This window comes from Heterodontus francisci, chromosome 1 (assembly GCF_036365525.1).
Source record: "Heterodontus francisci isolate sHetFra1 chromosome 1, sHetFra1.hap1, whole genome shotgun sequence".
NCBI classification, from domain to species: Eukaryota; Metazoa; Chordata; class Chondrichthyes; order Heterodontiformes; family Heterodontidae; genus Heterodontus; species Heterodontus francisci.
The window spans coordinates 217,141,743-217,165,679 of record NC_090371.1 but is presented as its reverse complement, the minus strand read 5'-3'; the positions used below and the strand labels follow the sequence as shown (position 1 = coordinate 217,165,679).

Here is a 23,937-nt window from a genome sequence, read left to right as displayed (position 1 = left end):
GCTTAAAGCCCTTTAAAAATGGCCCGCCATCCGGGGACACGGTGGCCAGCCCCACTACGTCATCGGGGGCGGCCACTCCGCCCCCTCTATTTAAATGAGCCCCCACGCATAATATCGTGGGGGCTCCTTGGCGGCCCTTCCATGTCGGAAGGCCACCGAGTTGAAAGCGTGCCGCTGCAGTGCGCAATGCGCAATTAAAATTCTGCCCATTGTTTTTGCACTCAGAGATTAGCCCACATATTTGCTCTTCTATCTCCCTCTCGCTGTTTGGGCATCTATAGTATACTCCCAGTCATGTGATTGCCCCTTTTTTGTTCTTCAGTTCAACCCATATCGCCTCATTTGATGATCTTTCTACTATATTATCCCTCCTCAAAGCTATAATTCTTTCTTTAATCAATATTGTGACCCCCCTCCTCTTTTTTTATCCCCCACTCTATCTCATCTGAAAACCTTGTAACCAATAATGTTAAGCTTCCATTCCTACCCCTTTTTTCAGCTGTGGCTCAGTATTGAGAATATCCCATTTAGCACTGCCAAACTCCCTTGTTGTCTATTTTCTAGCTTTTGTTTCCTCTGACTTCCAAGCATGCTTATTAATTTTCTGCCTTCAAACAAGTCCTTGCTTCTGAAATTAGCTCCATGAATTGGCACAAACCCTCATGTATTCTATTCTTCAGACAGTGGAGGTATAAATACCAAGGGCTGAATTTTCTCTTCGGGGGCTGGAAACAGGAGTGGGAACTGTTTCTGGGTCCCAAACCAGCCCCTGAGGGGGAAACAGTCACTCGTTGGAATTTTGACCAGGGCGCCTCCTTAATGGCATGGAGACAGGTTCCCTGTCCAATTAAGGGTGGCATACGGGCTTTCGAAGATGGAGGGATAATTAGAAGCCTTTCAGCTTCAGAGGAGCACCCGCTGCAGTAAATGGTAAGTAACTGAGAGCACGCTTTAACAGGAAGGCACCCTCTCAGCCACATTTTTAAAAATGTAATAAAAAAATAGAGGAAGCATCCAGGTCATCACTGTTGAGGATGGAGTGGGGAGGAGCCCTTCTACAGGGTGGCATTTGGCTGCACCCATACCCAGGCAAATAGGGAGGGCCTGTCAGCCAGCTTGGAGCACTGGCACCCCGGCCTGCCATTGGGTGCCTGCCTCCAGGCAGTTGAGATATTCCCCTCATTGGCCTCCTTATTCCCTGATTAACAAGGCTGTTAACGAGCCTAACTGCCTGCCACCTTGTGGGGGCGGGCGACCTTGCCAAGCCTCGAACCCTCGTTAGCCAAAATAGTTGGGAATGGGGTCGGGAAACCAGCATGCTGGCCAGCCTCGTAATTTTCGGGCTCTGTCTGCCTCTGTTCCCTACCTTGGCAGGGCCTGAAAATTCAGCCCTAGGGATGGAAATTCCAGGGGTATTTCCCCGATCTCTGACAGTAACTTTGGCAGAAGGTAGGCAAAACCCCCTAGAAATGATGTAAACGGTCTTCCACTGATTTTCCATTGACGATACAGTGGGCAATTGGGAGAACCCTCACACAAATTGCAAGTGCACATGTCAGACTGTGTGAATTAGGCTACAAACTACAAACCATTAACAGTAAAAATTAGACTAGAACAGAATGTCAGTACAGCAGATTTTACTTGATTACAGAATTTATAACTTATGCCAGCTTGGGTACAAAAATAATTAATGACACAACTCTCTCAAGTAATAATAAATCTGAACCAGTGCCTACAGCATAAAACTTTTATGCGAGGTTTCGCTTAACAGCCACAGAGTCTCCATAAGGCAACTGAACACGGCTGCAGGGCAGTAATGCAGGAAGAGTTAGAGGCAAGCAACCTGCAATATACCACTCATACTGACTGAAGTTCAAAACTGGCAATCAAAACAATGTCTTCCATTGTTGAACAGAGCTTCTCAAATTAAAGTCTTAGAAATTTGGGTGTGCCACTTTTGCACATATGAAGGGCTCAATGCCTGTGTCATGCCAATGTGCTTTGTTGAATGATAATTTTATTTAATCCACTGACTGGAGATCTGAATTTTTTTTAAAGACATTTAAAAAGAACAGCTAAAATGATGACTTTGCTGGCAGCTTAGGCTGGCCACCGAATTTGCAACACTGTATTCTACATTGCAAGGACTGTGAGGAGGGAGGTGAAATGTCTCCTCAGTCCCCAGCAAGAACCAAGACCCAGGATCCAGCAACAAGAAGAAATACTGCTAACTGCGATGTTTGAATCACTGGATGACTGTCATGTGATAAGCCCCGCCCCATCTGTGGTTTTAAGCTGGTGTTTTCTCTGCAGCAAAGGAGAAGCTTCTGGACTCTGACATGTGCAGACCCTAAGTGGGGGACCCTCTCTCTCGATTTCAGCTTACAAGCTTCAAACTCTGCCTGTTGACTGACACCTTTGTATACTCTGGCTACAATCAGAAACCCCGTTGGAGGAAACCATCTGCATCACTGTTTCCAAGAGACCCACCGAACCTCTTCAAACTAAAACCCTCAGGACTACTGAATTCAGCTAGAAGCCAGCCAAATCACCAAACTCCACAGACTGTATACCCCCTTTTTGCTATGGACTCTAACTCAACTGAATTAACTTTCCCCATTCTGTAAACTATTTGTTTGTGTATTAACCTCTATAATGTGTGTGTGAGCGAAAGTTTGGCATGTAGTTTATCATTTTCATTAGTCCAGTTTAGGTACAATAAAGTTAACCTCTTTCTTTGTTCAACTCAAGAAAACCTGTCCGTTTGGTTCTTGTTATGATCATAGCAAGTAAATAATCAAACACCTACTGATTTAGCCAATTCATCCACTTTAAGAAAGAATTAAACCTGCTGTGGTCAAACATGGAGAGGGGAAAAAAGAGAAGTCCTTTGACCCCTCCTCACCTGACCGTAACACCTGTTTCAGGCTTGGGCAGTTCATGATTAATTTTTTTTGTCCTTTCCCAATTTGACATGTGGGAATGTGCGCATGCTTCTCACCTGTTGTCCTGAGGCCTTAGTAAACCCATTAGCACACAATAAATATGTGCTGTGCAAGAACATTTCCAGGCCATGATTTCCTCAACTCCATTCAAATGCTAAACCCGAACCTATTTCTATAACGTTACCAAATCCTTTACTTTACATTTGATTGATCTTAAGCCAAAGCAACAATCTTTTACTTGTTGTGCAAAAAAAAAATTACACAGGGTTAAAGCTTTTCCAGTACTATTTTGCATAGAACAATAGGTATTCACTTCAAAACTATAGACAAGACGTCACCAGATACACGGAGAATTTTATGCTGGTGGCAGGGGTCTTGACATTGGGGGAAACCAATGCCAAGAATCCCGCGTCACCTGTCTTCTGGAAGGCCTGCCAAATTTAAAGCCAATCAAGCAAATAACTGGACAGTGGCAGGCCTTCCATAGGATTTTGGACCCTGTCGCCACAAGTCCTGGATTTGTAGAGCTGCCAGCCAATCAGAGGCCAGCAGCTGTAGTGCCACCATGCAGACAGTGGCAGCTGCTGTAGCTGCAGCAACCAGACACCGAGGAGCAGCACTGGAACCAGGCTTAAGGTAGGTCAGGGCAGAAGAGGTCTCGCGGGGTGACGGGTCACGGTGGGGTTGGGTGGGTCGTCATTAACGGTAGGGGGTGGTTGTCAATGGACCCCCCCCCCCCACTTCCCAATGCCAGGTCCTTTGTTCAGGCACTAATTGCCTTTGAACGAGAGCCCCCACCCCTGGAGCTGGAAAGCAGCCCGCATGGCTTTTCGTGCCATGCTCCCTGTGCAGCAACAGGGCCACCCACCTCACGGATAATTGCGGCTGCAGCAGGAAGAGACCCTTACTTAGGGGTTAATGATCCAGTAAATAAGGCCTACATTGGTGACAGAGTGGAAAGGCTGTTCACAGATCTTTCCGCCCCAGACTAAATTTTGGCGGAGGCCGGATGGTGGGGGGAGATTTTAAGCTCTCACCACCTCCAAACCCGCCATGGGCGAAGAGCATAAAATACCACCCACAGACTCATATGAAGATTTTTCAAGCCTAGATCACAGAAGCCCAGCTATCAGCAGCAGTGAGCCAAAGCATTACCTGTGTTTCGGCCACCATGTTCTCATCGGGCTTCAAGTGTACAGTAAAAGCTTCTCTCATCTCCCGCTCTCCATCATACACAACTTCTATCTCTATAAAATGTTCAGTGTCCCCTTCTTTAAACTCGATATCTGAAATAAAAGCCACAGGAAAAAACTCAGCTCCTCCTTATTGTACTGCTGATACCATTTGATCTTCAAATATCATGCTGGTCTGCATTAGTGTATATGAAAGATTGATTGCTCTGAAAAGGTCCGGCCAGCCCTTGGTGGCACTGTTAACTTCAACCTTTTAGTGAAGTGGAACACTGTTGAAATGCTTCTGCAGCTACTTCAGACTATCAATAGTTACCACCTCATTTACAACAATAGAATTAAATTAGTGTCTGTAAAATTGGAACAAGGTTGGATTTTGCATAAAATTATTGGCAATATGTGTAGAAATATATAAAGCAAAAGTAAAATACTGCGGATGCTGGATTCTTTTTGAAAAAGATCTAATTGGATGGCACATCGTCCAATTGAGAATATTTGTATTAATTTATTCATGCAAAGCCTGCATTTTAGAAATAAAATTTATGCTAGGTCGTAACTGGTGTGTCATTGCAGAATGCAAGGAGAGCAGCCAGTTCCTCTGTTCATTCTCTGACCTTCAGATAATGGATTGTAGTCTTCACCAGATGTAGCTGATCCATCCTTGGTGTGAACTCGTACAATGGAGACCTTTGATGCATCACCCAGACGTAGCACAGGGATTGTCACAATTGCCAATTCCCCAGGTTCTTGAGGCTCTTGAATGCTGAACTTTGTTTCAGAAAACTTTATGATTGGTTCTATTAAAAACAAAATTATGTGTCAGTCACCGATTTCACTTCAAAAACAGCAAAGAAGGACAATGATTACGTGAGTCACAAACGTACTGTCTCCTTCATCCATGATCTTGATTAGTGTTTCATTCTGCTCTCCCACAGAAGCCCCAAATGGTGATTCACTTTGGGGTGTCCCAAGTACCAGACGGAACTCCTCCTCTTCCTCATAAATGGTATCATCCACAAGAGGCACAGTGCAGGACTTCTCTATCTCCCCTGGGTGGCAAATATATAGTGTCTGTTAAAATCTCATGAACAAACCTGGCCACCATTTTGCAAATCACAGGTCAATCCTATAGCACAGACATCATGCACACCTATAATCATGTAGTGTTGTCGAAGGAGAACAGCAGTGCAGGCATTTGTGTCTGAATGCCTCAACTTAAGTGAAACCTGAATCAGTACAACGGGTTAATTAAATGGGCCTACACTAATTAAAGCACAGCCTGGTAAATAATAGTAAATTCTAAACTGTTAATACCTACTTATGAGCATCATGCATCAGGAGTATAATGCATGCTGACACAAATACAGATCCAAAAATGGAATAAAAATGAAACAAGATATGATAGAAGTAGCAGATAGCAGGGAGTGAGTTCAAGGCTGAAGGCAGAAGGGCAGAGTTCAGATGACAGTTATAAACCTTATAAACCAATAAGAGCAACTGAATCCCCTCCACCAAAACAAATTCCTCCCATTTTAAATAAATGTCTGTTAAAATGATGGGAAAGGGAATTCATATGAATGTATTAAGTGTCCTTGTGACAATATTTGCACATCATAAATTCAAGGTGAGTTTCAGTTATAGTTCTTAAAAAGCATGGGGCTGGGGATTTCATGGGCATTCTCCCAGTTTCCTGCCATAACTTCAGTGGTGAAACTGCCAGAATCCCAGACAAAAGGTTGTTTACACCATTTTGCTGGGGTTGTCACAAATCTCCTGCCGAAGTTACAGTCAGAGATTGGGAGAACTCCCTCCTCCATTGAAAGTTCAGGACTCTGAATCTATATTTTTTGTCCACTTTACTTCTCTTGCTGCTGTCTCTCTCAATCTCTCTCTTTCTCCCCCCTCTCTATTTGCCCCATCATCATTCTGTGCTGCTGCCACCTACTCTCAAGACTTAGTGAACGCTGCATCTAGAGTCTGGCACTGGGAGAATAACCCAGGGTGGCTTGCTCACTAATTGTCCCCTTTCTCTCTGTGTGCCAAAGCACTGGGCCTCTATCTGGCACCTTCATCCTGATGGTGCACATGAGATTTAAAGTTTACTGTGTGGTGAAATATGTCGGCAAGCACACATCATAAAATACACAATGCAAAGCTATGCATTGGAACACCAGCCATTGTGTACTGTTCCCGTGCCAAGGAATTTTCAAATAATTACACTGTTAATACTGACTACTTACCAGGCAGGAAAGTAATGATGGAGTCATCTGTGTTTGGCCTTTCCTCATAATCACTCATAACCTGAGCGGTGCCTTGGCGAGTGTAACAGCGCACTGTGGACTCATAACTGATATCACCACTGCGGTATACAACAGCTGTGATCTTGCCAGCTTTTTCCTTTCCCACATACTGAGATTCTTTGAACTGCATCTTGGGCACTGAAGACACACAAGAAGAAAAATATTTTCTTTAAAATGAGAAGAATCATATGGTCCAGTTGAGAGGATTGGTGAGACAATTGGCTTCTGATTCTGCGCCTCTGCACTTACAGTCAGATGTGGAATCATTAATGGTCACCATCGTCTTGCTGGGTTCACCAAGCACTGCATTCATTGGCATACGGAGCACAAGCTCAAAATTCTCAGGCCCCTCGAGGACAGGCTGGCCCAGGTCATCCAGAACAGTGACGCGGAATGTCTGCATCGTGACACCAGGAGCAAAGTCCAAATTCTGGCTGATTCCAACATAATCGACTCCAGCTTGTTAAAAAAAATCAGAAAACTATTGTGCCTCTGTTTTTCACATTGTGTAACAAGTAAGATTTTTACAAAGTCTCCTTTGAGGTTAGTACCTTGCAGTATGTTTGCTTGGCTCAGTTGGTCGTATGATCATTCATCTTATTGCTGTCTCTTGGAAACTACTGTATACAAAACGGCTGCTGTATTTGCTTACAAAATAACAGTGACTGCAATTCAATTTATGTGAAGTGATTTTGGAAAGTTTCTGCGAGATGTGCTAAAACACTATAAATTTAAGTTCTTTCTTATATGCTTCCATGTTTAACACTGTTAAGAAAAGATACACAGAACTAACTTGAACAATGTATAACTAGAGCATGGCCTCGCCCCTCCCTATCTCTAAAATCTTCTCCCACCCTGCAACCTCTGAAATCTTGACACTTCAATTATGGACTCTTGCGCATCCCTGATTTTCATCACTCCACCATTTCTTTCAGCTGCCTAGGCTCTAGGGTCTTGAATTCCCTTTACCAAATGTATTAGTTACTGTCTTATATTCATGGCCTTTAGTTTTGGACTCCCCACAAGTGGAAACATCTTCATTGTGTCTACCCTATCAAACTCCTTCATAATTTTAAAGACCTTTATCAGGTCACCCCTCAGCTTTTTTCTTTCTAGAGAAAAGTGGTCTGTTTATAGTTAAAACCCATCGGTTCTGGTATCATCCTTGTAAATCCTTTTTTTGCACCTTCTCTATTGCCTCTATATCCTTTGTAATATGGAGATGAGAACTGCACAGTACTCCACGTGTGGTTTAAGACTCGTTACAACTTTAACATAACTTCTCTGCTTTTAAATTCGATTCCTCTAGAAATTAACCCCATTGCTCTGTTATATGTTTTACTACCCTGTTAACCTGTGTTGCTACTATTAATAATTTGAGAATCAGTACCCCAGATCTCTTTTCTCCTCTACCCAATTTAGACACTTATTTTCCAAAACTATGTGGCCTTGTTATTTCTCCTCCCAAAATGCACTACCTTACACTTATCTCTATTACAATTCATTTTCCATTTATACAGCCATTTGGCAAGTTTATTAATGCCCAATTTTCCCTCAATAATTTCTAAGTTAGGATAAATTTACTTCTTTGCTGTAATTCTGAAATGTAGAATATGGTCCTGGGACTGCCAATACTTAGTCCATGCCTGTTACTAATTCCCAGTTGGAACAGGAGAAAAAGAGCAGGCTGGATCTTATGCTAAGAGTGGTACATGGTTTCACTTTGATCAACAAGCATTATTCTGACCTCAGGGAAATTTCACGGTTTGGAATAACAGCAAAGAGATAGGCTGAAGAGATCAGGTCGCATATCTGTCAGTGAAATTCATTGCTACAGGGGAACCTATAATTGACCTTTGTGCCCCAGGCCATGGAAAGCAAAAAGAAAATCCACCTATGGTGCATAATTGCTATCCAGTGACCATTGCTGGAAAAAACAAATGTAGATGTGTGGTAAAGACAGGATCAGACTTGACCCCCTTGATTAAATGGCCTGCTGATATGCACTGTCTAGGTTTCCACATGAAGAAGAGTGATATTAACAGAAGGTTGCTGGAGAGGGTGCAGGTGGAAATTAGGGGGAAGAAACTCACCTCCACAAATAATACCATTCTAACATCAAGAACAAATTAAATCTACAAAATGAATCATGCAACATGGAAAACATCATTTTTAGCCTTTCAGATTCACATACCTTCTGCCGACATTGGTTCAGTTTTGCGTGAACGCACAGTGACAGTAGCAGTCTTTGACAGGTCAGTACCTGTCCTCCAGACACGCACCTCCACATAGCCAGCACTTTCATCGACCTGATATTCTGTATCTCCGAAGTAGAATGCAGGTTCTGTGAAGAGTAATTGAACAGAGACAAGAGATGGTGAAAAACCTAACACAGTGTAAGAAAAAACGATTCTGAGGCCCTTCCACATAACTTCATTCCACAACTGTACCTTTGTAGCAGGAATGCCATCTTTGATCTAGAAGAAAACCCAGATAATGTTGCAAAAGGTGATGATTTAGGAAGCTTCTTATCACACATCCATGTGGCTACTGCTTGCTGATGAAAGGAGAGTATCATGTTGCCATCAACAGTGTCCTTTACCTATCCTGTCTGATGTTGTAATTAGTTTCATTGAATTGGGCTGCCACTCAAACTTGTTCATTAAAACAAACAAGCCTGACTGAAAGGTATTAAGTGCACAGGAAAATTTATTTGCCCAAGAGCAAAGAGAAAAAAATTAAGAAGTCCCTCTTTTGATCCTGCCATCAACTTTAGGATGAGACATCAGACAAGTCAGTTCTCTTGTTCAGAACGACCTACTTATCAGTAAGCAAACTGATTAACATGAATGAGAGTCTTGCCACTGAGATTCCAGCAATAGCACCACCCAGTAGCTGCACAGTGATCAGTAACTTCAGAAATGGAACTTTCAGCAGCCTTGGGATCTTCACATTGTTTTTTTTGTTGTTAATCAGCATGCAAATTTGCACATGGTACAACATTAGACACAAAGGTGTATATTATATATATTTATTAAAAATGTATATAATAATGTCCCCATTGCTTTTTTCACAAACCAAGGAATATCACTGGTTAAAAATGTTCACCTTCTCTAAGTCCTCTCTCAATGACATGTTTACCATCAAATACAATGCACGAGAGACTGGTCATCTATTCCTCTGGGAAATAGCTGGTATCTTTCTCTACCACTTCTGTGCTGCAGCAGCTTACTTAATCATTTCAGATTTCAATTAGAAATCTTGCTGAACAACTACAGCTGTGATGTGGAAGGGATCCTGATTTTCCTCGAGTTTCCTAATACTTTTCTCACTCCATGTTAAGACAGATAATTGATACAGAAATATACTTTGTGATGATAATCAGCTTGCAATAGGCTTTGCTTTGGACAGTGAAAGGTCTGTCTTTTCCCACTGCTTTGATTTCTTTGATAAAATATTCCACCAATATGACTATTTCATTCTATCTTACTAGACACAGTGGATATAGATCCTCCCACCACTCAAGTCTACATTAGCAGAATCCATATTTTTGATGCGTTCTGCTGCATTTTGGGAGATGATACATTTGCTGTTGTTCTTCAAGTCTGGGTGCAGGGCAAAGCACGGACCGATATGCAGGACTAATTTTGACTGTTACCCAATACGCACTCTCCCAGCCATGGCTCACATAGTAGCACTCTCACCTCTGAGTTAGAAGATAATGGGTTCAAGTCCAACTCCAGAGACTTGAGCACATAGTCTAGGTTTACACTTCAGTGCAGTACTGAGGTACCGTCCTTTGGATGAGTCGTTAAGCTGAGGCCCCATCCGTTCTCTCAGATGGATGTAAAAGACCCCAAGGCACCATTTCAAGAGGAGCATCTGAGTTCTCTCTGGTGCCCTGACCAATATTTATCCATTAACCAAAAATCACCAAAATAACAGACTATCTGCTCATTATCATATTGCTGTTTATGGGACCTTGCTGTGTGCAATTTGGCTGCCACTTTTCCTTCATCACAACAGTGACTACACTTCAAAAAGACTTCATTGGCTGTAAAGTACTTTGGGACATGTTGAGGTTAAGAAAGGCGCTGTATAAAATGCAAGTCTTTCCTTCTTTCTTTTCCAGTAGCAACCTCCCATGAAGACAGACCCCTGCACTTTCATGGAGGAGTCCAGCAAGCTGTGAAATCACCACATTTCTGAAACATAGCAGAATGAGACATCACAAAGTGGCAATGTCCATCCTGTAGCTGACAAAGGATTCACTGTTCTGGATATCACAAAAGGTACTGTGAAATGCCTCTCCCTTAACATTAAGAAAAAAAAAACTTTCTACAGTAGCAATAAAGACACATTTCTCAGTCACAAACTGGTAATAAAGAATATGATCTTATAGTAAGAGTCATTCTAATCGCTCACAAAAGCATGTACAATTGACCTCAACACTTTTAAACTAAAGAAAACATAAACAAAGCAAAAGGACATTTTAAAAAAAACTTAGCATTTTAACCCTTAAACTGGTGACAAGGTTTTTGCTGACTATATTGAATTGGTGTATAAACTACTTAAAAGTTAAACTGACAACATGCTAGCTCCATACTGCACCACTATGTACTTTCAATCTGCTGAACCGATGTACTCTATTTATATTACATACAGTATTAGGGTAATTAAAATAGACAGATCAGGGGATCCTTCCATTGGCTAACTGAATTTACCTAATTCAGCCCAGACCAGTGAGGACCAAGGTTCAATCCCCAGTCCATGCTGAATCAATTGGACTCAGTGGAATGTTGCTACAATTGCCCTCATTGATCCTGGATCAGGGAGAAAGAAAATCAACCAGGGTTTCTGCTACTGACTAGCACTTAGTAACCCCTTCTGGAAGTGCATGCATGTGGGCATCAGGTGGAGATAGGATAGTGTATGATTGTACAGTAATGATTGAACAGCTTGCCAACTCTCCCATTCAAAGGTCAGAAATGAGTACTGGCAATTAGGTATACCATTGGAGGGTGATCAGTGGCACCCTAAACCAGCAAGAGTTAGCTGCCCCAGAATTCCGAGGGCCTGGGAGGGAGGATTGGTGGTGTAGTGTCGCAGGGTGGTGAGGGTGGAGAACTTGCTTTAAAAAGAGAAATGAGAGCAGAAACAGCCTTAAAAGTGTAACCTACCTTAGATGTCTATGCGCAGAAATAGTTGCCACTACTGGCTCTCTAATGCTCAAGTAATAGAAATATGATCATTTTAAATTATGACAGTATTGTTTAAATAACTGGGCTCCTTTATATTCTAATAAGTGTAGGCTGTCAACATTTCCAAATGATTTATATTAGCTGCCTCCTTTGTGACCTGATCTGTGTCCAGGGGCCCATTAGACAAGGTGGAAAGCAATTTCTACACGTCAACTGCTTCTTAAATTGAGCTCCACTATGTAGAAGAAGAACAAATTAGAGCTGACTGAAAGCTTCACCACAGGCATTTAATTGGATCTCACTGAGTTTCCATGGCGCTAATAAGACATAAATATTGTTCACATTTGTCAAAATCATCAGTTATATCAAGTACTTGTACAAAGCAGGCATGCAGCTAAGCATGCCACTGGGCACTCTGTCATTTGCAAAAGTATCTGCTTCTATTTACGTGACTGTCCAAACACCTGTTCTACCCCGCCTGCAGCCGGGCAACTGTTGGGTAATTTTAGCAGAGACCCTACCTGAAAGGAATATTTGGCAACAATCTTTATCTTGAAATAATTTAGGTAGCAAACCATTGCAAAAATATGATTCATCCAATCTGTCATTGCAGTAATGTCATTTTACTTGGAATGGAATTCCCAAGAAACTTTGGAATGGTTCCATGCAAGAATTCCACGAAAGGGAAAAGTCTCAATGAGCTGTCTGTGGTATATATATAAGGAGCAGAAAAGTGGTAGTATTGACTTGCATCAAGTTTCACCAACCTACACATAAATATACCATCTGGGGCAGTAACAAGTAGTTTGTGCTTAATGAATTATGAGAACTATGTAATCTGTTGGAAAAAGCAGTTTTGTCCCCCCAATTTTCTGCCCTTTCCTCTCATTGTCTGCTGAGGGCAATGACTCATGCTGAAGTACAATTCCTGGTACCTGACGCAAAATACGAGCCTTGGTGAGTGAGCTTCAGTAGTTATTCCCTGTCAGAAGGCATCATAGCCGAGATCAATCCTGCCTGCATCCAGCATACACATGTGCATTTTACTGCAGAGGCTGCTGGATAGTGATTGAATTCAGTGTGATTTTTTCCCTTCTCTAGTCTGCTGACACTCAGCCCAATCACAATGCTCCAATCACTATGCAGCTCAGATGGAACATGGGAACAGAAGGAGGCCATTCAGCCCCTTGAGTCTATTCCACCATTCAATTACAGCATGGCTGATCTGTATCTCAACTCCAGTTACCTGCCTTGTTCCTGCAACCCTTAATACACTGGCCTAACAAAAATTTGTAAAACTCACTTTTGAATTTTTTCAATTGATCTAGCCTCAACAGCTTTTTGGGAGAGAGAGTTCTGGATTTCTGGTACCCTTTGTATAAAGATGTACTTCCAGACATCACCCCTGAATGACTTAGCTCGATTTCTAAGGTTATGTCCCCTTGCTCTGGACTCACCATCAGAGGAAACAGTTTCTTTCCATCGAACTGATCAAACCCTTTAATTAACCTGAACATCTCTATAAGATCACTGTTTAATTTTGCTATACTTAAGGGAATATCGAGTCTTTGCAACCTGTGTTCATAATTTAATCCTTTTAGCTTCGGTATCATTCTGGTGAATCTGAGCTGCAACTGTGTGGTTCCCAGAGCTGAATGCAGGACTGCAGATGCAATCTAACCAGAGCTTTATATAGTTATAACATAACTTCCACTCCTTTGTATTCAAGCCCCCTTGAAATAAAAGTTAACATTCCATTAGCCTTTTTGTACTTTTTGTACTAGTTCTTCATTTCTAAGTGGTATTTGTATAAGGATCACTAAGTCTCACTGCTCCTCCACAGTTTCTAGCTCCTCGCCATTTAGAAAAACTCTGATCTATCTTTCTAAGGTCTAAAGTGGATGACCTCACACTTGCTCACATTGAACTCTATTTGTCACAGCTCTGCGCACTCACTTTGCCTATCAAATTCCTCATGCAACTTTCTGCTCCCATATAGACTACTTTCTGTGATACCTAACATAGACCATGAAATTCAGCTCTGCAATGCCCTGTTTTCCTAGCCGCATGGGTGCTGTTCTGCCTCCAAAATGTCTGCGGCCCCACAGACACACACCAGATGCATTTTGGTTACTGAGTTAGCACGTACACAAGGACCATCCACAGAAGTATGGAGACTGGGCAGATTGTGACATAATTTGTCACCAGCGCTACTGTTTTGGAGCTCTATGATCCAGTAACACCCTCTGTTAAACATGGCCAGTTGAACATGCGTTCAGCAGCAGGAATGACCCCCCACCCTGACTCCCACCAGGGCTATTTAAAAGAATCATCAACTACTTTCAGGTTAGTGTTGATTGATTTCCTCTTGCTCTTGCCACAATTATGGATATGTTTCGAGAGTTCTTTAAAGTTGCTAAAGTCCAGAGGGAGTGGTGTGACACAAGCTTAAGGACTTTGTTGTGACTTCAAGGATTCTGCACAAACAATTTGCTCTCAGACATGAAGTACAGCATGACAGGGAGAATGAGCAGACGTGATTTACAGCAGGACAAGCTGCTGGAAGAGGGAGGAGGAAGAGTGGGTGGAGGCGGGCGAGGGTCTCAACAGGAGGCCATATCAACCCAGGATGTTCAGTAGCAATGTTCCTCCCATAACCTCAGTGAGGAACAGTATGTCACATGTCTCCACTTCACTGAGGATGTTCTCACTGAAATCTGCCACCTGCTACAGCCTCAGAGCAGGGCAAAGATGGCATTGGCTATGGTTGTGAAGGCAAACGTGGCCAGGAACTTTCATACACCCCTGGCTCCTACCTGGCCAGAGCTGGAGATATCTGCAACAACTTCCAGTTTGTCCACTGTTGCATAAGAGAGGTCATTGAGGCTCTGTATTCCAAGAGATTTGAATACAGTTCATTCTCTATTGCCAGAGAGAAACAGGCAGAGCACGCACATGGCTTCGCAAGAATTGTAGGCTTTCCCAAGCGGCAGGGTGGCATTGCCTGCACACACATTGCCTTGCGGGTGCCGCATGTCAATTTTGAGATGCACCCCAACCAAAAGGGATTCCACTCCCTCAACGTCCAGCAGGCGTGCAACCATACTTAATGTACCATATTGGTTAATGCCCAGTGTCCTGGCAGCAGTCATGATGCCTTCATTTAGAGGCATTCCGCTTTGCCATTTGCATTTGAACCACCATGAAAAACCCGAGAGTGGCTACTGGGGGTCAAGGGCTTTCCTTTGAAGACATGGCTCCTGACTACAGACACACATGTGGGCTACTCAAAATGAGTTGCAGCAGGCTACTGGGGTACTCAAAGAACACTTCCACTGCCTAGACAGCTCTGGAGAAGCTCTGCAGTACTCAGCATAGCATGTGCCAAGGTTCATGGTCAGCTGCTGCATGCTGCAAAACCTCACCATCTTGTCCTTCGAGAGACAGGGAAGTTTGTCAGTGAGTTGTATGTTCAGTGTTTGAATGATATGGCTGTCATGGTTGAATAAGTGACAGAATAGGGGGAGGTGGTGGCGTAGTGGTATTATCACTGGACTAGTAACCCAGAGACCCAGGGTATTGATCTGGAGACATGGGTTCAAATCCCACCACAGCAGAAGGTGGAATTTGAATTTAATTAATAAATCTGGAATTAAAAGCTAGTGTAATGATGGCCATGAAACCATTGTCGATTGTTGTAAAAACCCATCTGGTTCATTTATGTCCTTTAGGGAAGGAAATCTACTATCCTTACCTGGTCTGGCCTACATGTGACTCCAGACCCACAGCAATGTGGTTAACTCTTACTTGCCCTCTGAAATGGCCCAGCAAGCCACTCAGTTGTACCTAACCGCTACAAAGTCAATAAAAAGGAATGAAACCGGACGGACCACCCAGCATCAGCCTAGGCACTGGAAACGACAACGGTAAACCCAGCCCTGTTGACCCTGCAAAGTCCTCCTTACTAACATCTGGGGGCTTGTGCCAAAGTTGGGAGAGCTGTCCCACAGACTAGTCAAAAAACAGCCTGACATAGTCATACTCACGGAATCATACCACACAGTCAATGTCCCAGACACCGCAATCACTATCCCTGGGTAGGTCCTGTCCCACCGGCAGGACAGACCCAGCAGAGGTGGCGGGACAGTGGTCTACAGTAGGGTGTGAGTTGCCCTGGGAGTCCTCAACATCGACTCCGGACCCCATGAAGTCTCATGGCATCAGGTCAAACATGGGCAAGGCAACCTCCTACTGATGACCACCTACCGCCCTCCCTCAGCTGATGAGTCAGTACTGCTCCATGTTGAACAGCACTTGGAAGAAGTACTGAGGGTGGTAAGGGCACAAAATGTACTCTGGGTGGGGGACTTCAATGTCCATCACCAAGAGTGGCTCGGTAGCACCACTACTGACCGAGCTGGCCGAGTACTAAAGGACATAGCTGCTAGACTGGGTCTGCGGCAGGTGGTGGGGGAACCAACACGAGGGAAAAACATACTTGACCTTGTCCTCACCAATCTGCCTGCCGCAGATGCTTCTGTCCATGACTGTATTGGTAGGAGTGACCACCGCATAATCCTTGTGGAGACGAAGTCCCGCCTTCATATTGAGGATACCGTCCATCGTGTGGCACTATCACCATGCCAAATGGGATATATTTCGAACTGATTTAGCAATGCAAAACTGGGCATCCATGAGGCGCTGTGGGCCATCAGCAGCAGCAGAATTGTACTCAATCACAATCTGTAATCTCATGGCCTGGCATATCCCCCACTCTACCATTACCATCAAGCCAGGAGACCAACCCTGGTTCAATGAAGAGTGCAAGAGGGCATGCCAGGAGCAGCACCAGGCATACCTCAAAATGGGGTGTCAACCTGGTGAAGCTACAACACAGGACTACTTGCATGCCAAACTGCATAAGCAGCATGCAATAGACAGAGCTAAGCAATCCCATAACCAACGGATCAGATTTAAGCTCTGCAGTCCTGCCACATCCAGCTGTGAATGGTGGTGGACAATTAAACAACTAACTGGAGGAGGTGGCTCCACAAATATCCCCATCCTCAATGATGGAGGAGCCCAACACATCAGTGCGAAAGATAAGGCTGAAGCATTTGCAACAATCTTCAACCAGAAGTGCCAAGTTGATGATCCATCTTGGCCCCCTCCTGAAGTCCCCAGCATTACAGATGCCAGACTTCAGCCAATTCGATTCACTCCGTGTGATATCAAGAAATGACTGAAGGCACTGGATACTGAAAAGGCTATGGGTCCTGACAATATTCCGGCAATAGCACTGAAGACCTGTGCTCTAGAACTTGCCGCACCCCTAGCCAAGCTGTTCCATTATAGCTACAACACTGGCATCTACCCGGCAATGTGGAAAATTGCCCAGGTATGTCCTGTACACAAAAAGCAGGACAAATCCAACCTGGCCAATTACAGCCCCATCAGTCTACTCTCAATCATCAGTAAAGTGATGGAAGGTGTCATCAACAGTGCCATCAAGCAGCACTTGCTTAGCAATAACCTGCTCAGTGATGCTCAGTTTGGGTCCCGCCAGGGCCACTCAGTTCCTGACCTCATTACAGCCTTGGTTGAAACATGGACAAAAGAGCTAAACTCAAGAGGTGAGGTGAGAGTGACTGCCCTTGACATCAAGGCAGCATTTGACCGAGTATGGCATCAAGGAGCCCTAGCAAAACTGGAGTCAATGGGAATCAGGGGAAAACTCTCTGCTGGTTGGAGTCATACCTAACGCAAAGGAAGATGGCTGTGGTTGTTGGAGGTAAGTCATCTGAGCTCCAGGATATCACTGCAGGAGTTCCTCAGGGTAGTGTCCGAGGCCCAACCATCTTCAGCTGCTTCATCAATGACCTTCCTTCAATCATAAGGTCAGAAGTGGGGATATTCGCTGATGATTGCACAATGTTCAGCACCATTCGCGACTCCTCAGATACTGAAGCAGTCCATGTAGAAATGCAGCAAGACCTGGTCAATATCCAGGCTTGGGTTGATAAGTGGCAAGTAACATTTGTGCCACACAAGTGCCAGGCAATGACCATCTCCAACAAGAGAGAATCTAACCATCTCCCCTTGACATTCAATAGCATTACCATCACTGAATCCCCCACTATCAACATCCTAGGGGCTACCATTGACCAGAAACTCAACTGGAGTAGCCATATAAATACAAGAGCAGGTCAGAGGCTTGGAATCCTGTGGCAAGTAACTCACCTCCTGCCTCCCCAAAGCCTGTCCACCATCTACAAGGCACAAGTCAGGAGTGTGATGGAATACTCTCCTCTTGCCTGGATGGGTGCAGCTCCAGCAACACTCAAGAAGCTCAACACCATCCAGGACAAAGCAGCCCGCTTGATTGCCACCCCATCTACAAACATTCACTCCCTCCACCACCGACGCACAGTGGCAGCAGTGTGTACCATCTACAAGATGCACTGCAGCAACGCACCAAGGCTCCTTAAACAGCACCTTTCAAACCTGCGACCTCTACCACCTAGAATGACAAGAACAACAGATGCATGAGAAGATCACCACCTGCAAATTCCTGTCCAAGTCACACACCATCCTGACTTGGAACTATATCGCCGTTCCTTCACTGTCGCTGGGTCAAAATTCTGGAACTCCCTTCCTAACAGCACTGTGGGTGTACCTACCTCACATGGACCGCAGCAGTTCAAGAAGGCAGCTCACCACCACCTTCTCCAGGGCAATTAGGGATGGGCAATAAATGCTGGCATAGCCAGTGATGCCCAAATCCCATGAATGAACAAAAAAAAGTGTACAAGGTGTGAGATGTGGGTATGAGGCATGCAGCCGTGCTAAGTGCGTGACAGTGAGGTGCAGCTATGCATGTTAGGTAGGAGTTCTAATCGATAGAGATTGCTGATAGGTGAGTGAAGGTGATGTGGTGAATTGAGTACTGTGTGAGGCTAGTTGTTCAGTTGAAGGATATGGCATTTGAACATGAATTCAGTGACCTTTACAATTCATGTGATGTCATGGCACGTCTTGTGGCACTGCATCCAGGGCCTCGGGAATAAACTCCTGGCATTGACCACTAGGGCTGTCTGCTCCTATTACCTTTGCATAGTTTGTCTGATAGGCCTCCTGGCCCCCTGTGTTTGGAGGTTCTCTCTCCTTTTATTCACTTCCTCCACCAAGGACTCCAGTGCTGCGTCAGAGAAACTTGGAGTACACTCCCTGCCCTGTTGTGCCATAATTCAGTGTAATTTTTTGCTGGCACTCTCTTTTGCAATCAGTTTCAGCACCTGCTGTGGTCAGAACGCACCTCCCATTTAAGAGGTGCAGGCTGGCTTTAAGTAGTGAAGAGTAGCTTTAAACGGTGCAAGACAGAGAGAGAGGGAGATACAGAGATACAGAGACAGAGAGAGGCAGATACAGAGATACAGAGACACAGAGAGACAGAGACAGAGAGAGAGGCAGATACAGAGAGAGAGAGCGAGAGAGGCAGATACAGTGATACAGATACAGAGAGAGACAGAGACACAGAGACACAAAGATACAGAGACAGAGACAGAGAGAGACAGAGACACAGAGACACAAAGAGACAGAGAGAGAGACACAGAGACAGAGAGAGAGGCAGATACACAGAGAGAGAGAGAGAGACACTGAGACACAAAGATACAGAGACAGAGACAGAGAGAGACACAGAGACACAAAGAGACAGAGAGAGACACACAGAGACACAGAGACAGAGAGAGAGGCAGATACAGAGAGAGAGAGAGAGAGAGAGAATGAGAGACAGAGAAAGAGCGAGAGGGAGACAGAGAGAGAGGGAGAGACAGGGAGAGAGAGACAGAGACAGAGAGGGAGACGGACAGAAAGGGAGACGGACAGAGAGGGAGACGGACAGAGAGGGAGATGGACAGAGAGGGAGAGAGAGAGGGAGTGAGAGAGAGAGAGAGAGAGACAGAGAGAGAGAGAGAGAGAGAGAGGGAGAGACAGAGAGAGAGAGGGAGATACAGAGAGAGAGGGAGAGACACAGAGAGAGGGAGAGACACAGAGAGAGAGAGCGAGAGAGGCAGATACAGTGATACAGATACAGAGAGAGACAGAGACACAGAGACACAAAGATACAGAGACAGAGACAGAGAGAGACAGATACAGAGATACAGAGACACAGAGAGACAAAGAGAGAGGCAGATACAGAGAGAGAGAGAGAGAGAGAGAGGCAGATAGTGATCACAATTCGGTTAGGTTTACCTTAGCGATGGGCAGGGACAGGTATATACCGCAGGGCAAGAATTATAGCTGGGGGAAAGGAAATTATGATGCGATTAGGCAAGATTTAGGATGTGTAGGATGGGGAAGGAAACTGCAGGGGATGGGAACAATCGAAATGTGGAGCTTATTCAAGGAGCAGCTACTGCATGTCCTTGATAAGTATGTACCTGTCAGGCAGGGAGGAAGTTGTCGAGCGAGGGAGCCGTGGTTTATTCAAGAAGTTGAAGAGCTTGTCAAGAGGAAGAAGAAGGCTTATGTTAGGATGAGACGTGAAGGCTCAGTTAGGGCGCTTGAGAGTTACAAGCTAGCCAGGAAGGATCTAAAGGGAGGGCTAAGAAGAGCGAGGAGAGGACACGAGAAGTCATTGGCGGATAGGATCAAAGAAAACCCTAAGACTTTCTATAGGTATATCAGGAATAAAAGAATGACTAGAGATAGGTTAGGGCCAATCAAGGATAGTAGTGGGAAGTTGTGTGTGGAATCAGAGGAGATGGGGGAAGTGTTAAATGAATATTTTTCGTCAGTATTTACAGTGGAGAAAGAAAATGTTGTCGAGGAGATTACTGAGATACAGCCTACTAGGCTAGATGGGATTGAGATTCCCAAGGAGGAGGTGTTAGCAATTTTGGAAAGTGTGAAAATAGATAAGTCCCCTGGGCCAGATGGGATTTATCCTAGGATTCTCTGGGAAGCCAGGGAGGAGATTGCAGAGCCTTTGTCCTTGATTTTTATGTCGTCATTATCGACAGGAATAGTGCCGGAAGACTGGAGGATAGCAAATGTTGTCCCCTTGTTCAAGAAGGGGAGTAGAGACAGCCTTGGTAATTATAGACCTGTGAGCCTTACTTCGGTTGTGGGTAAAATGTTGGAAAAGGTTATAAGAGATAGGATTTATAATCATCTTGAAAAGAATAACTTCATTAGAGATAGTCAGCACGGTTTTGTGAAGGGTAGGTCGTGCCTCACAAACATTATTGAGTTTTTTGACAAGGTGACCAAACAGGTGGATGAGGGTAAAGCAGTGGATGTGGTGTATATGGATTTCAGTAAGGCGTTTGATAAGGTTCCCCACGGTAGGCTATTGCAGAAAATACAGAAGTATGGGGTTGAAGGTGAATTAGTGCTTTGGATCAGAAATTGGCTAGCTGAAAGAAGACAGAGGGTGGTGGTTGATGGTAAATGTTCATCCTGGAGTATAGTTTCTAGTGGTGTACCGCAAGGATCTGTTTTGGGGCCACTGCTGTTTGTCATTTTTATAAATGACCTGGATGAGGGTGTAGAAGGGTGGGTTAGTAAATTTGCGGATGACACGAAGGTCGGTGGAGTTGTGGATAGTACCGAAGGATGTTGTAGGGTACAGAGGGACATAGATAGGCTGCAGAGCTGGGCTGAGAGATGGCAAATGGAGTTTAATGCGGAAAAGTGTGAGGTGATTCACTTTGGAAGGAGTAACAGGAATGCAGAGTACTGGGCTAATGGGAAGATTCTTGGTAGTGTAGATGAGCAGAGAGATCTTGGTGTCCAGGTACATAAATCCCTGAAAGTTGCTACCCAGGTTAATAGGGCTGTTAAGAAGGCATATGGTGTGTTAGCTTTTATTAGTAGGGGGATCGAGTTTCGGAGCCATGAGGTCATGATGCAGCTGTACAGAACTCTGGTGAGGCCGCACCTTGAGTATTGCGTGCAGTTCTGGTCACCGCATTATAGGAAGGATGTGGAAGCTTTGGAAAAGGTGCAGAGGAGATTTACTAGGATGTTGCCTGGTATAGAGGGAAGGTCTTACGAGGAAAGGCTGAGGGACTTGAGGTTGTTTTTGTTAGAGAGAAGGAGGAGAAGAGGTGACTTAATAGAGACATATAAGATAATCAGAGGGCTGGACAGGGTGGATAGTGAGAGCCTTTTTCCTCGGATGGTGATGGCAAACACGAGGGGACATAGCTTTAAGTTGAGGGGTGATAGATATAGGACAGATGTCAGAGGTAGTTTCTTTACGCAGAGAGTAGTAGGGGCGTGGAACGCCCTGCCTGGAACAGTAGTAGACTCGCCAACTTTAAGGGCATTTAAGTGGTCATTGGATAGACATATGGATGAAAATGGAATAGTGTAGGTCAGATGGTTTCACAGGTCGGCGCAACATCGAGGGCTGAAGGGCCTGTACTGCGCTGTAATGTTCTATGTTCTAAGTGTTGCACAAACTTGGACCCCCTGCTGAGATAGGCAGCCACAGTGCAGTGCATTCAGTGCTATATGCACACGGTTATCATACGAAGTTTGTGTGCTTCTTGTATCAGAGGCAGTAGGTGCGAGTTAATTACACATCGCGATACCTACGCCCGTTTTTGGGCCCTGTCTAATTTTGCGGCTTTCATATGATCAGTAAATGTGCATATACGGTTTTCTATTCCTTCATCCAAGTCATTTATAAATATAGTGGAAAGCTGTTTCCCCACTACAGATCCCTAGGGACACCACTGGTCACAACCTGCCGGTTTGAGTACTTACCATTATCACTACTCTCTGTCTTTCATCTCTGAACCAAATCTCTACGCAAGTCAACAGGTTGCCTCCAATTTCATACCCTTTCAGGGTTGTTCCTAACACAATTATGGAAACGCTGCCATTGCAGGTGATTCCATGTTAATGGAATATAATTCAGCAGAGAACAGGGATCAAATCTCAAACTGGGAAAGAGGCATCTGAGAAGTATATAAAGGTAAAATGAGTTTTATATGGTTGCTAAGGGTATAGAGAAAAAACATAGAATATTATTTCAAATTTAACTGCATGAGTAGAAGTAGGGATCAGAGATTCAAACCAGTAAATGGTAATTTTACAACTGTTATCAGGAAATTATTCTTCCCATGAAGGGATGGATTTTAACAATCCGGAATAGCCATTAAGGGAGTGATAATGACCTCAAAATGGGGTTGGTGACTTACTAATAGAAAAGCAAAATACTGCGGACGCTGGAAATCTGAAATAAAAACAGAAAGTGCAGGTCTGGCAGCATCTGTGGAGAGAAGCAGAGTTAACAGAGTAGTTCCAGCATTTCTGTTTTTATTTTGGTGACTTACTGCTCTGTTAACACTGACGATTGGCCCAATGCCACTTTCAGAGGAGCCCACCATTCACAGCCAAAACAGCAGGCCCATTTAAATAGGAAAATCCATGTCCTATGCTGCACACAGGTCCCCGAATACCTTTTTGGGATTGTACTGCTCTGATTATGTATGGCATAGCCTCTGACCAGTTTCACTGGCAATAGAGCTGAAGACACCTTGAAAAAATAAGTTTTTAACAATATTTGTGAGGCCAGGTGGACTCCTCTAGACCACATGGAAATAATCTGTGTTGCTTCTACCCCAAGCTCCCCCACTCCCCACAATTAGGACATACATTCCCCTGAACTTACATTGCTGTCAGTCCAGCAACTGTAAGGCCACCCTATACTGGACCAGCTTGAATCCACTGCACTGCCCGACAGTTCCATTTTAGTGAGGCCGGGCCTCAAATTGGTTGCAGTTTCTTCACCCATGGAATGGCGGGCTGCCAGCCCTCTTTGCTAGTTGGTCACCCAAAAGTTAAAATCAACCTTAATGTGTGGAATAAACTTCTCCCAACTCGACCCGTGCCCTTGTCAGTGCCACACAGCTTGCTGGGTCCAACTGTCTCAACCCACACCAGTATGTTGCGGTCTGCAGTTAGGTCATCAATGCAAAGAGTTGCTCGAGGCCACCCAAACAGTCTTGCAACCAACATAGGGCCCTTATTTTAAGGATTTTTTTAAACACATCTGGCACATGTCCTGGACAACTATGTGTTGGATAGGAGGGCAGCGGCCAACCCAATATGGCATTGGCACATTTCTGGTCCGTGATGGGAACACCTGCCCCCACTACCATATTGGACCCTTAGGTACCTGTTTGACACCTGAAAAAGGGCATGGCACAATCCAATTTCTAGGCTATTGTTTCTTTAAAGCTGTTCATTAAGTTCTCACTTTAAAGCATCATTTTAATAGCTGACTTTC

At 44.3% G+C, this 23,937-nt stretch overlaps 1 protein-coding gene across 1 annotated transcript in view; it reads right to left on the bottom strand.

Moving 5' to 3' along the window:
* Window positions 1–23,937, bottom strand: part of frem3 (Fras1 related extracellular matrix 3) — a 247,556-nt gene that overhangs the window by 47,426 nt on the left and 176,193 nt on the right. The window contains exons 7-12 of the mRNA XM_068033444.1: window positions 8,630–8,779; window positions 6,685–6,894; window positions 6,376–6,573; window positions 5,020–5,184; window positions 4,750–4,932; window positions 4,101–4,231 (exon numbers count right to left, since the gene is read on the bottom strand). Of these exons, the coding sequence (XP_067889545.1) occupies window positions 4,101–4,231; window positions 4,750–4,932; window positions 5,020–5,184; window positions 6,376–6,573; window positions 6,685–6,894; window positions 8,630–8,779 (1,037 nt within the window). The remainder of the gene's footprint in view (window positions 1–4,100; window positions 4,232–4,749; window positions 4,933–5,019; window positions 5,185–6,375; window positions 6,574–6,684; window positions 6,895–8,629; window positions 8,780–23,937) is intronic.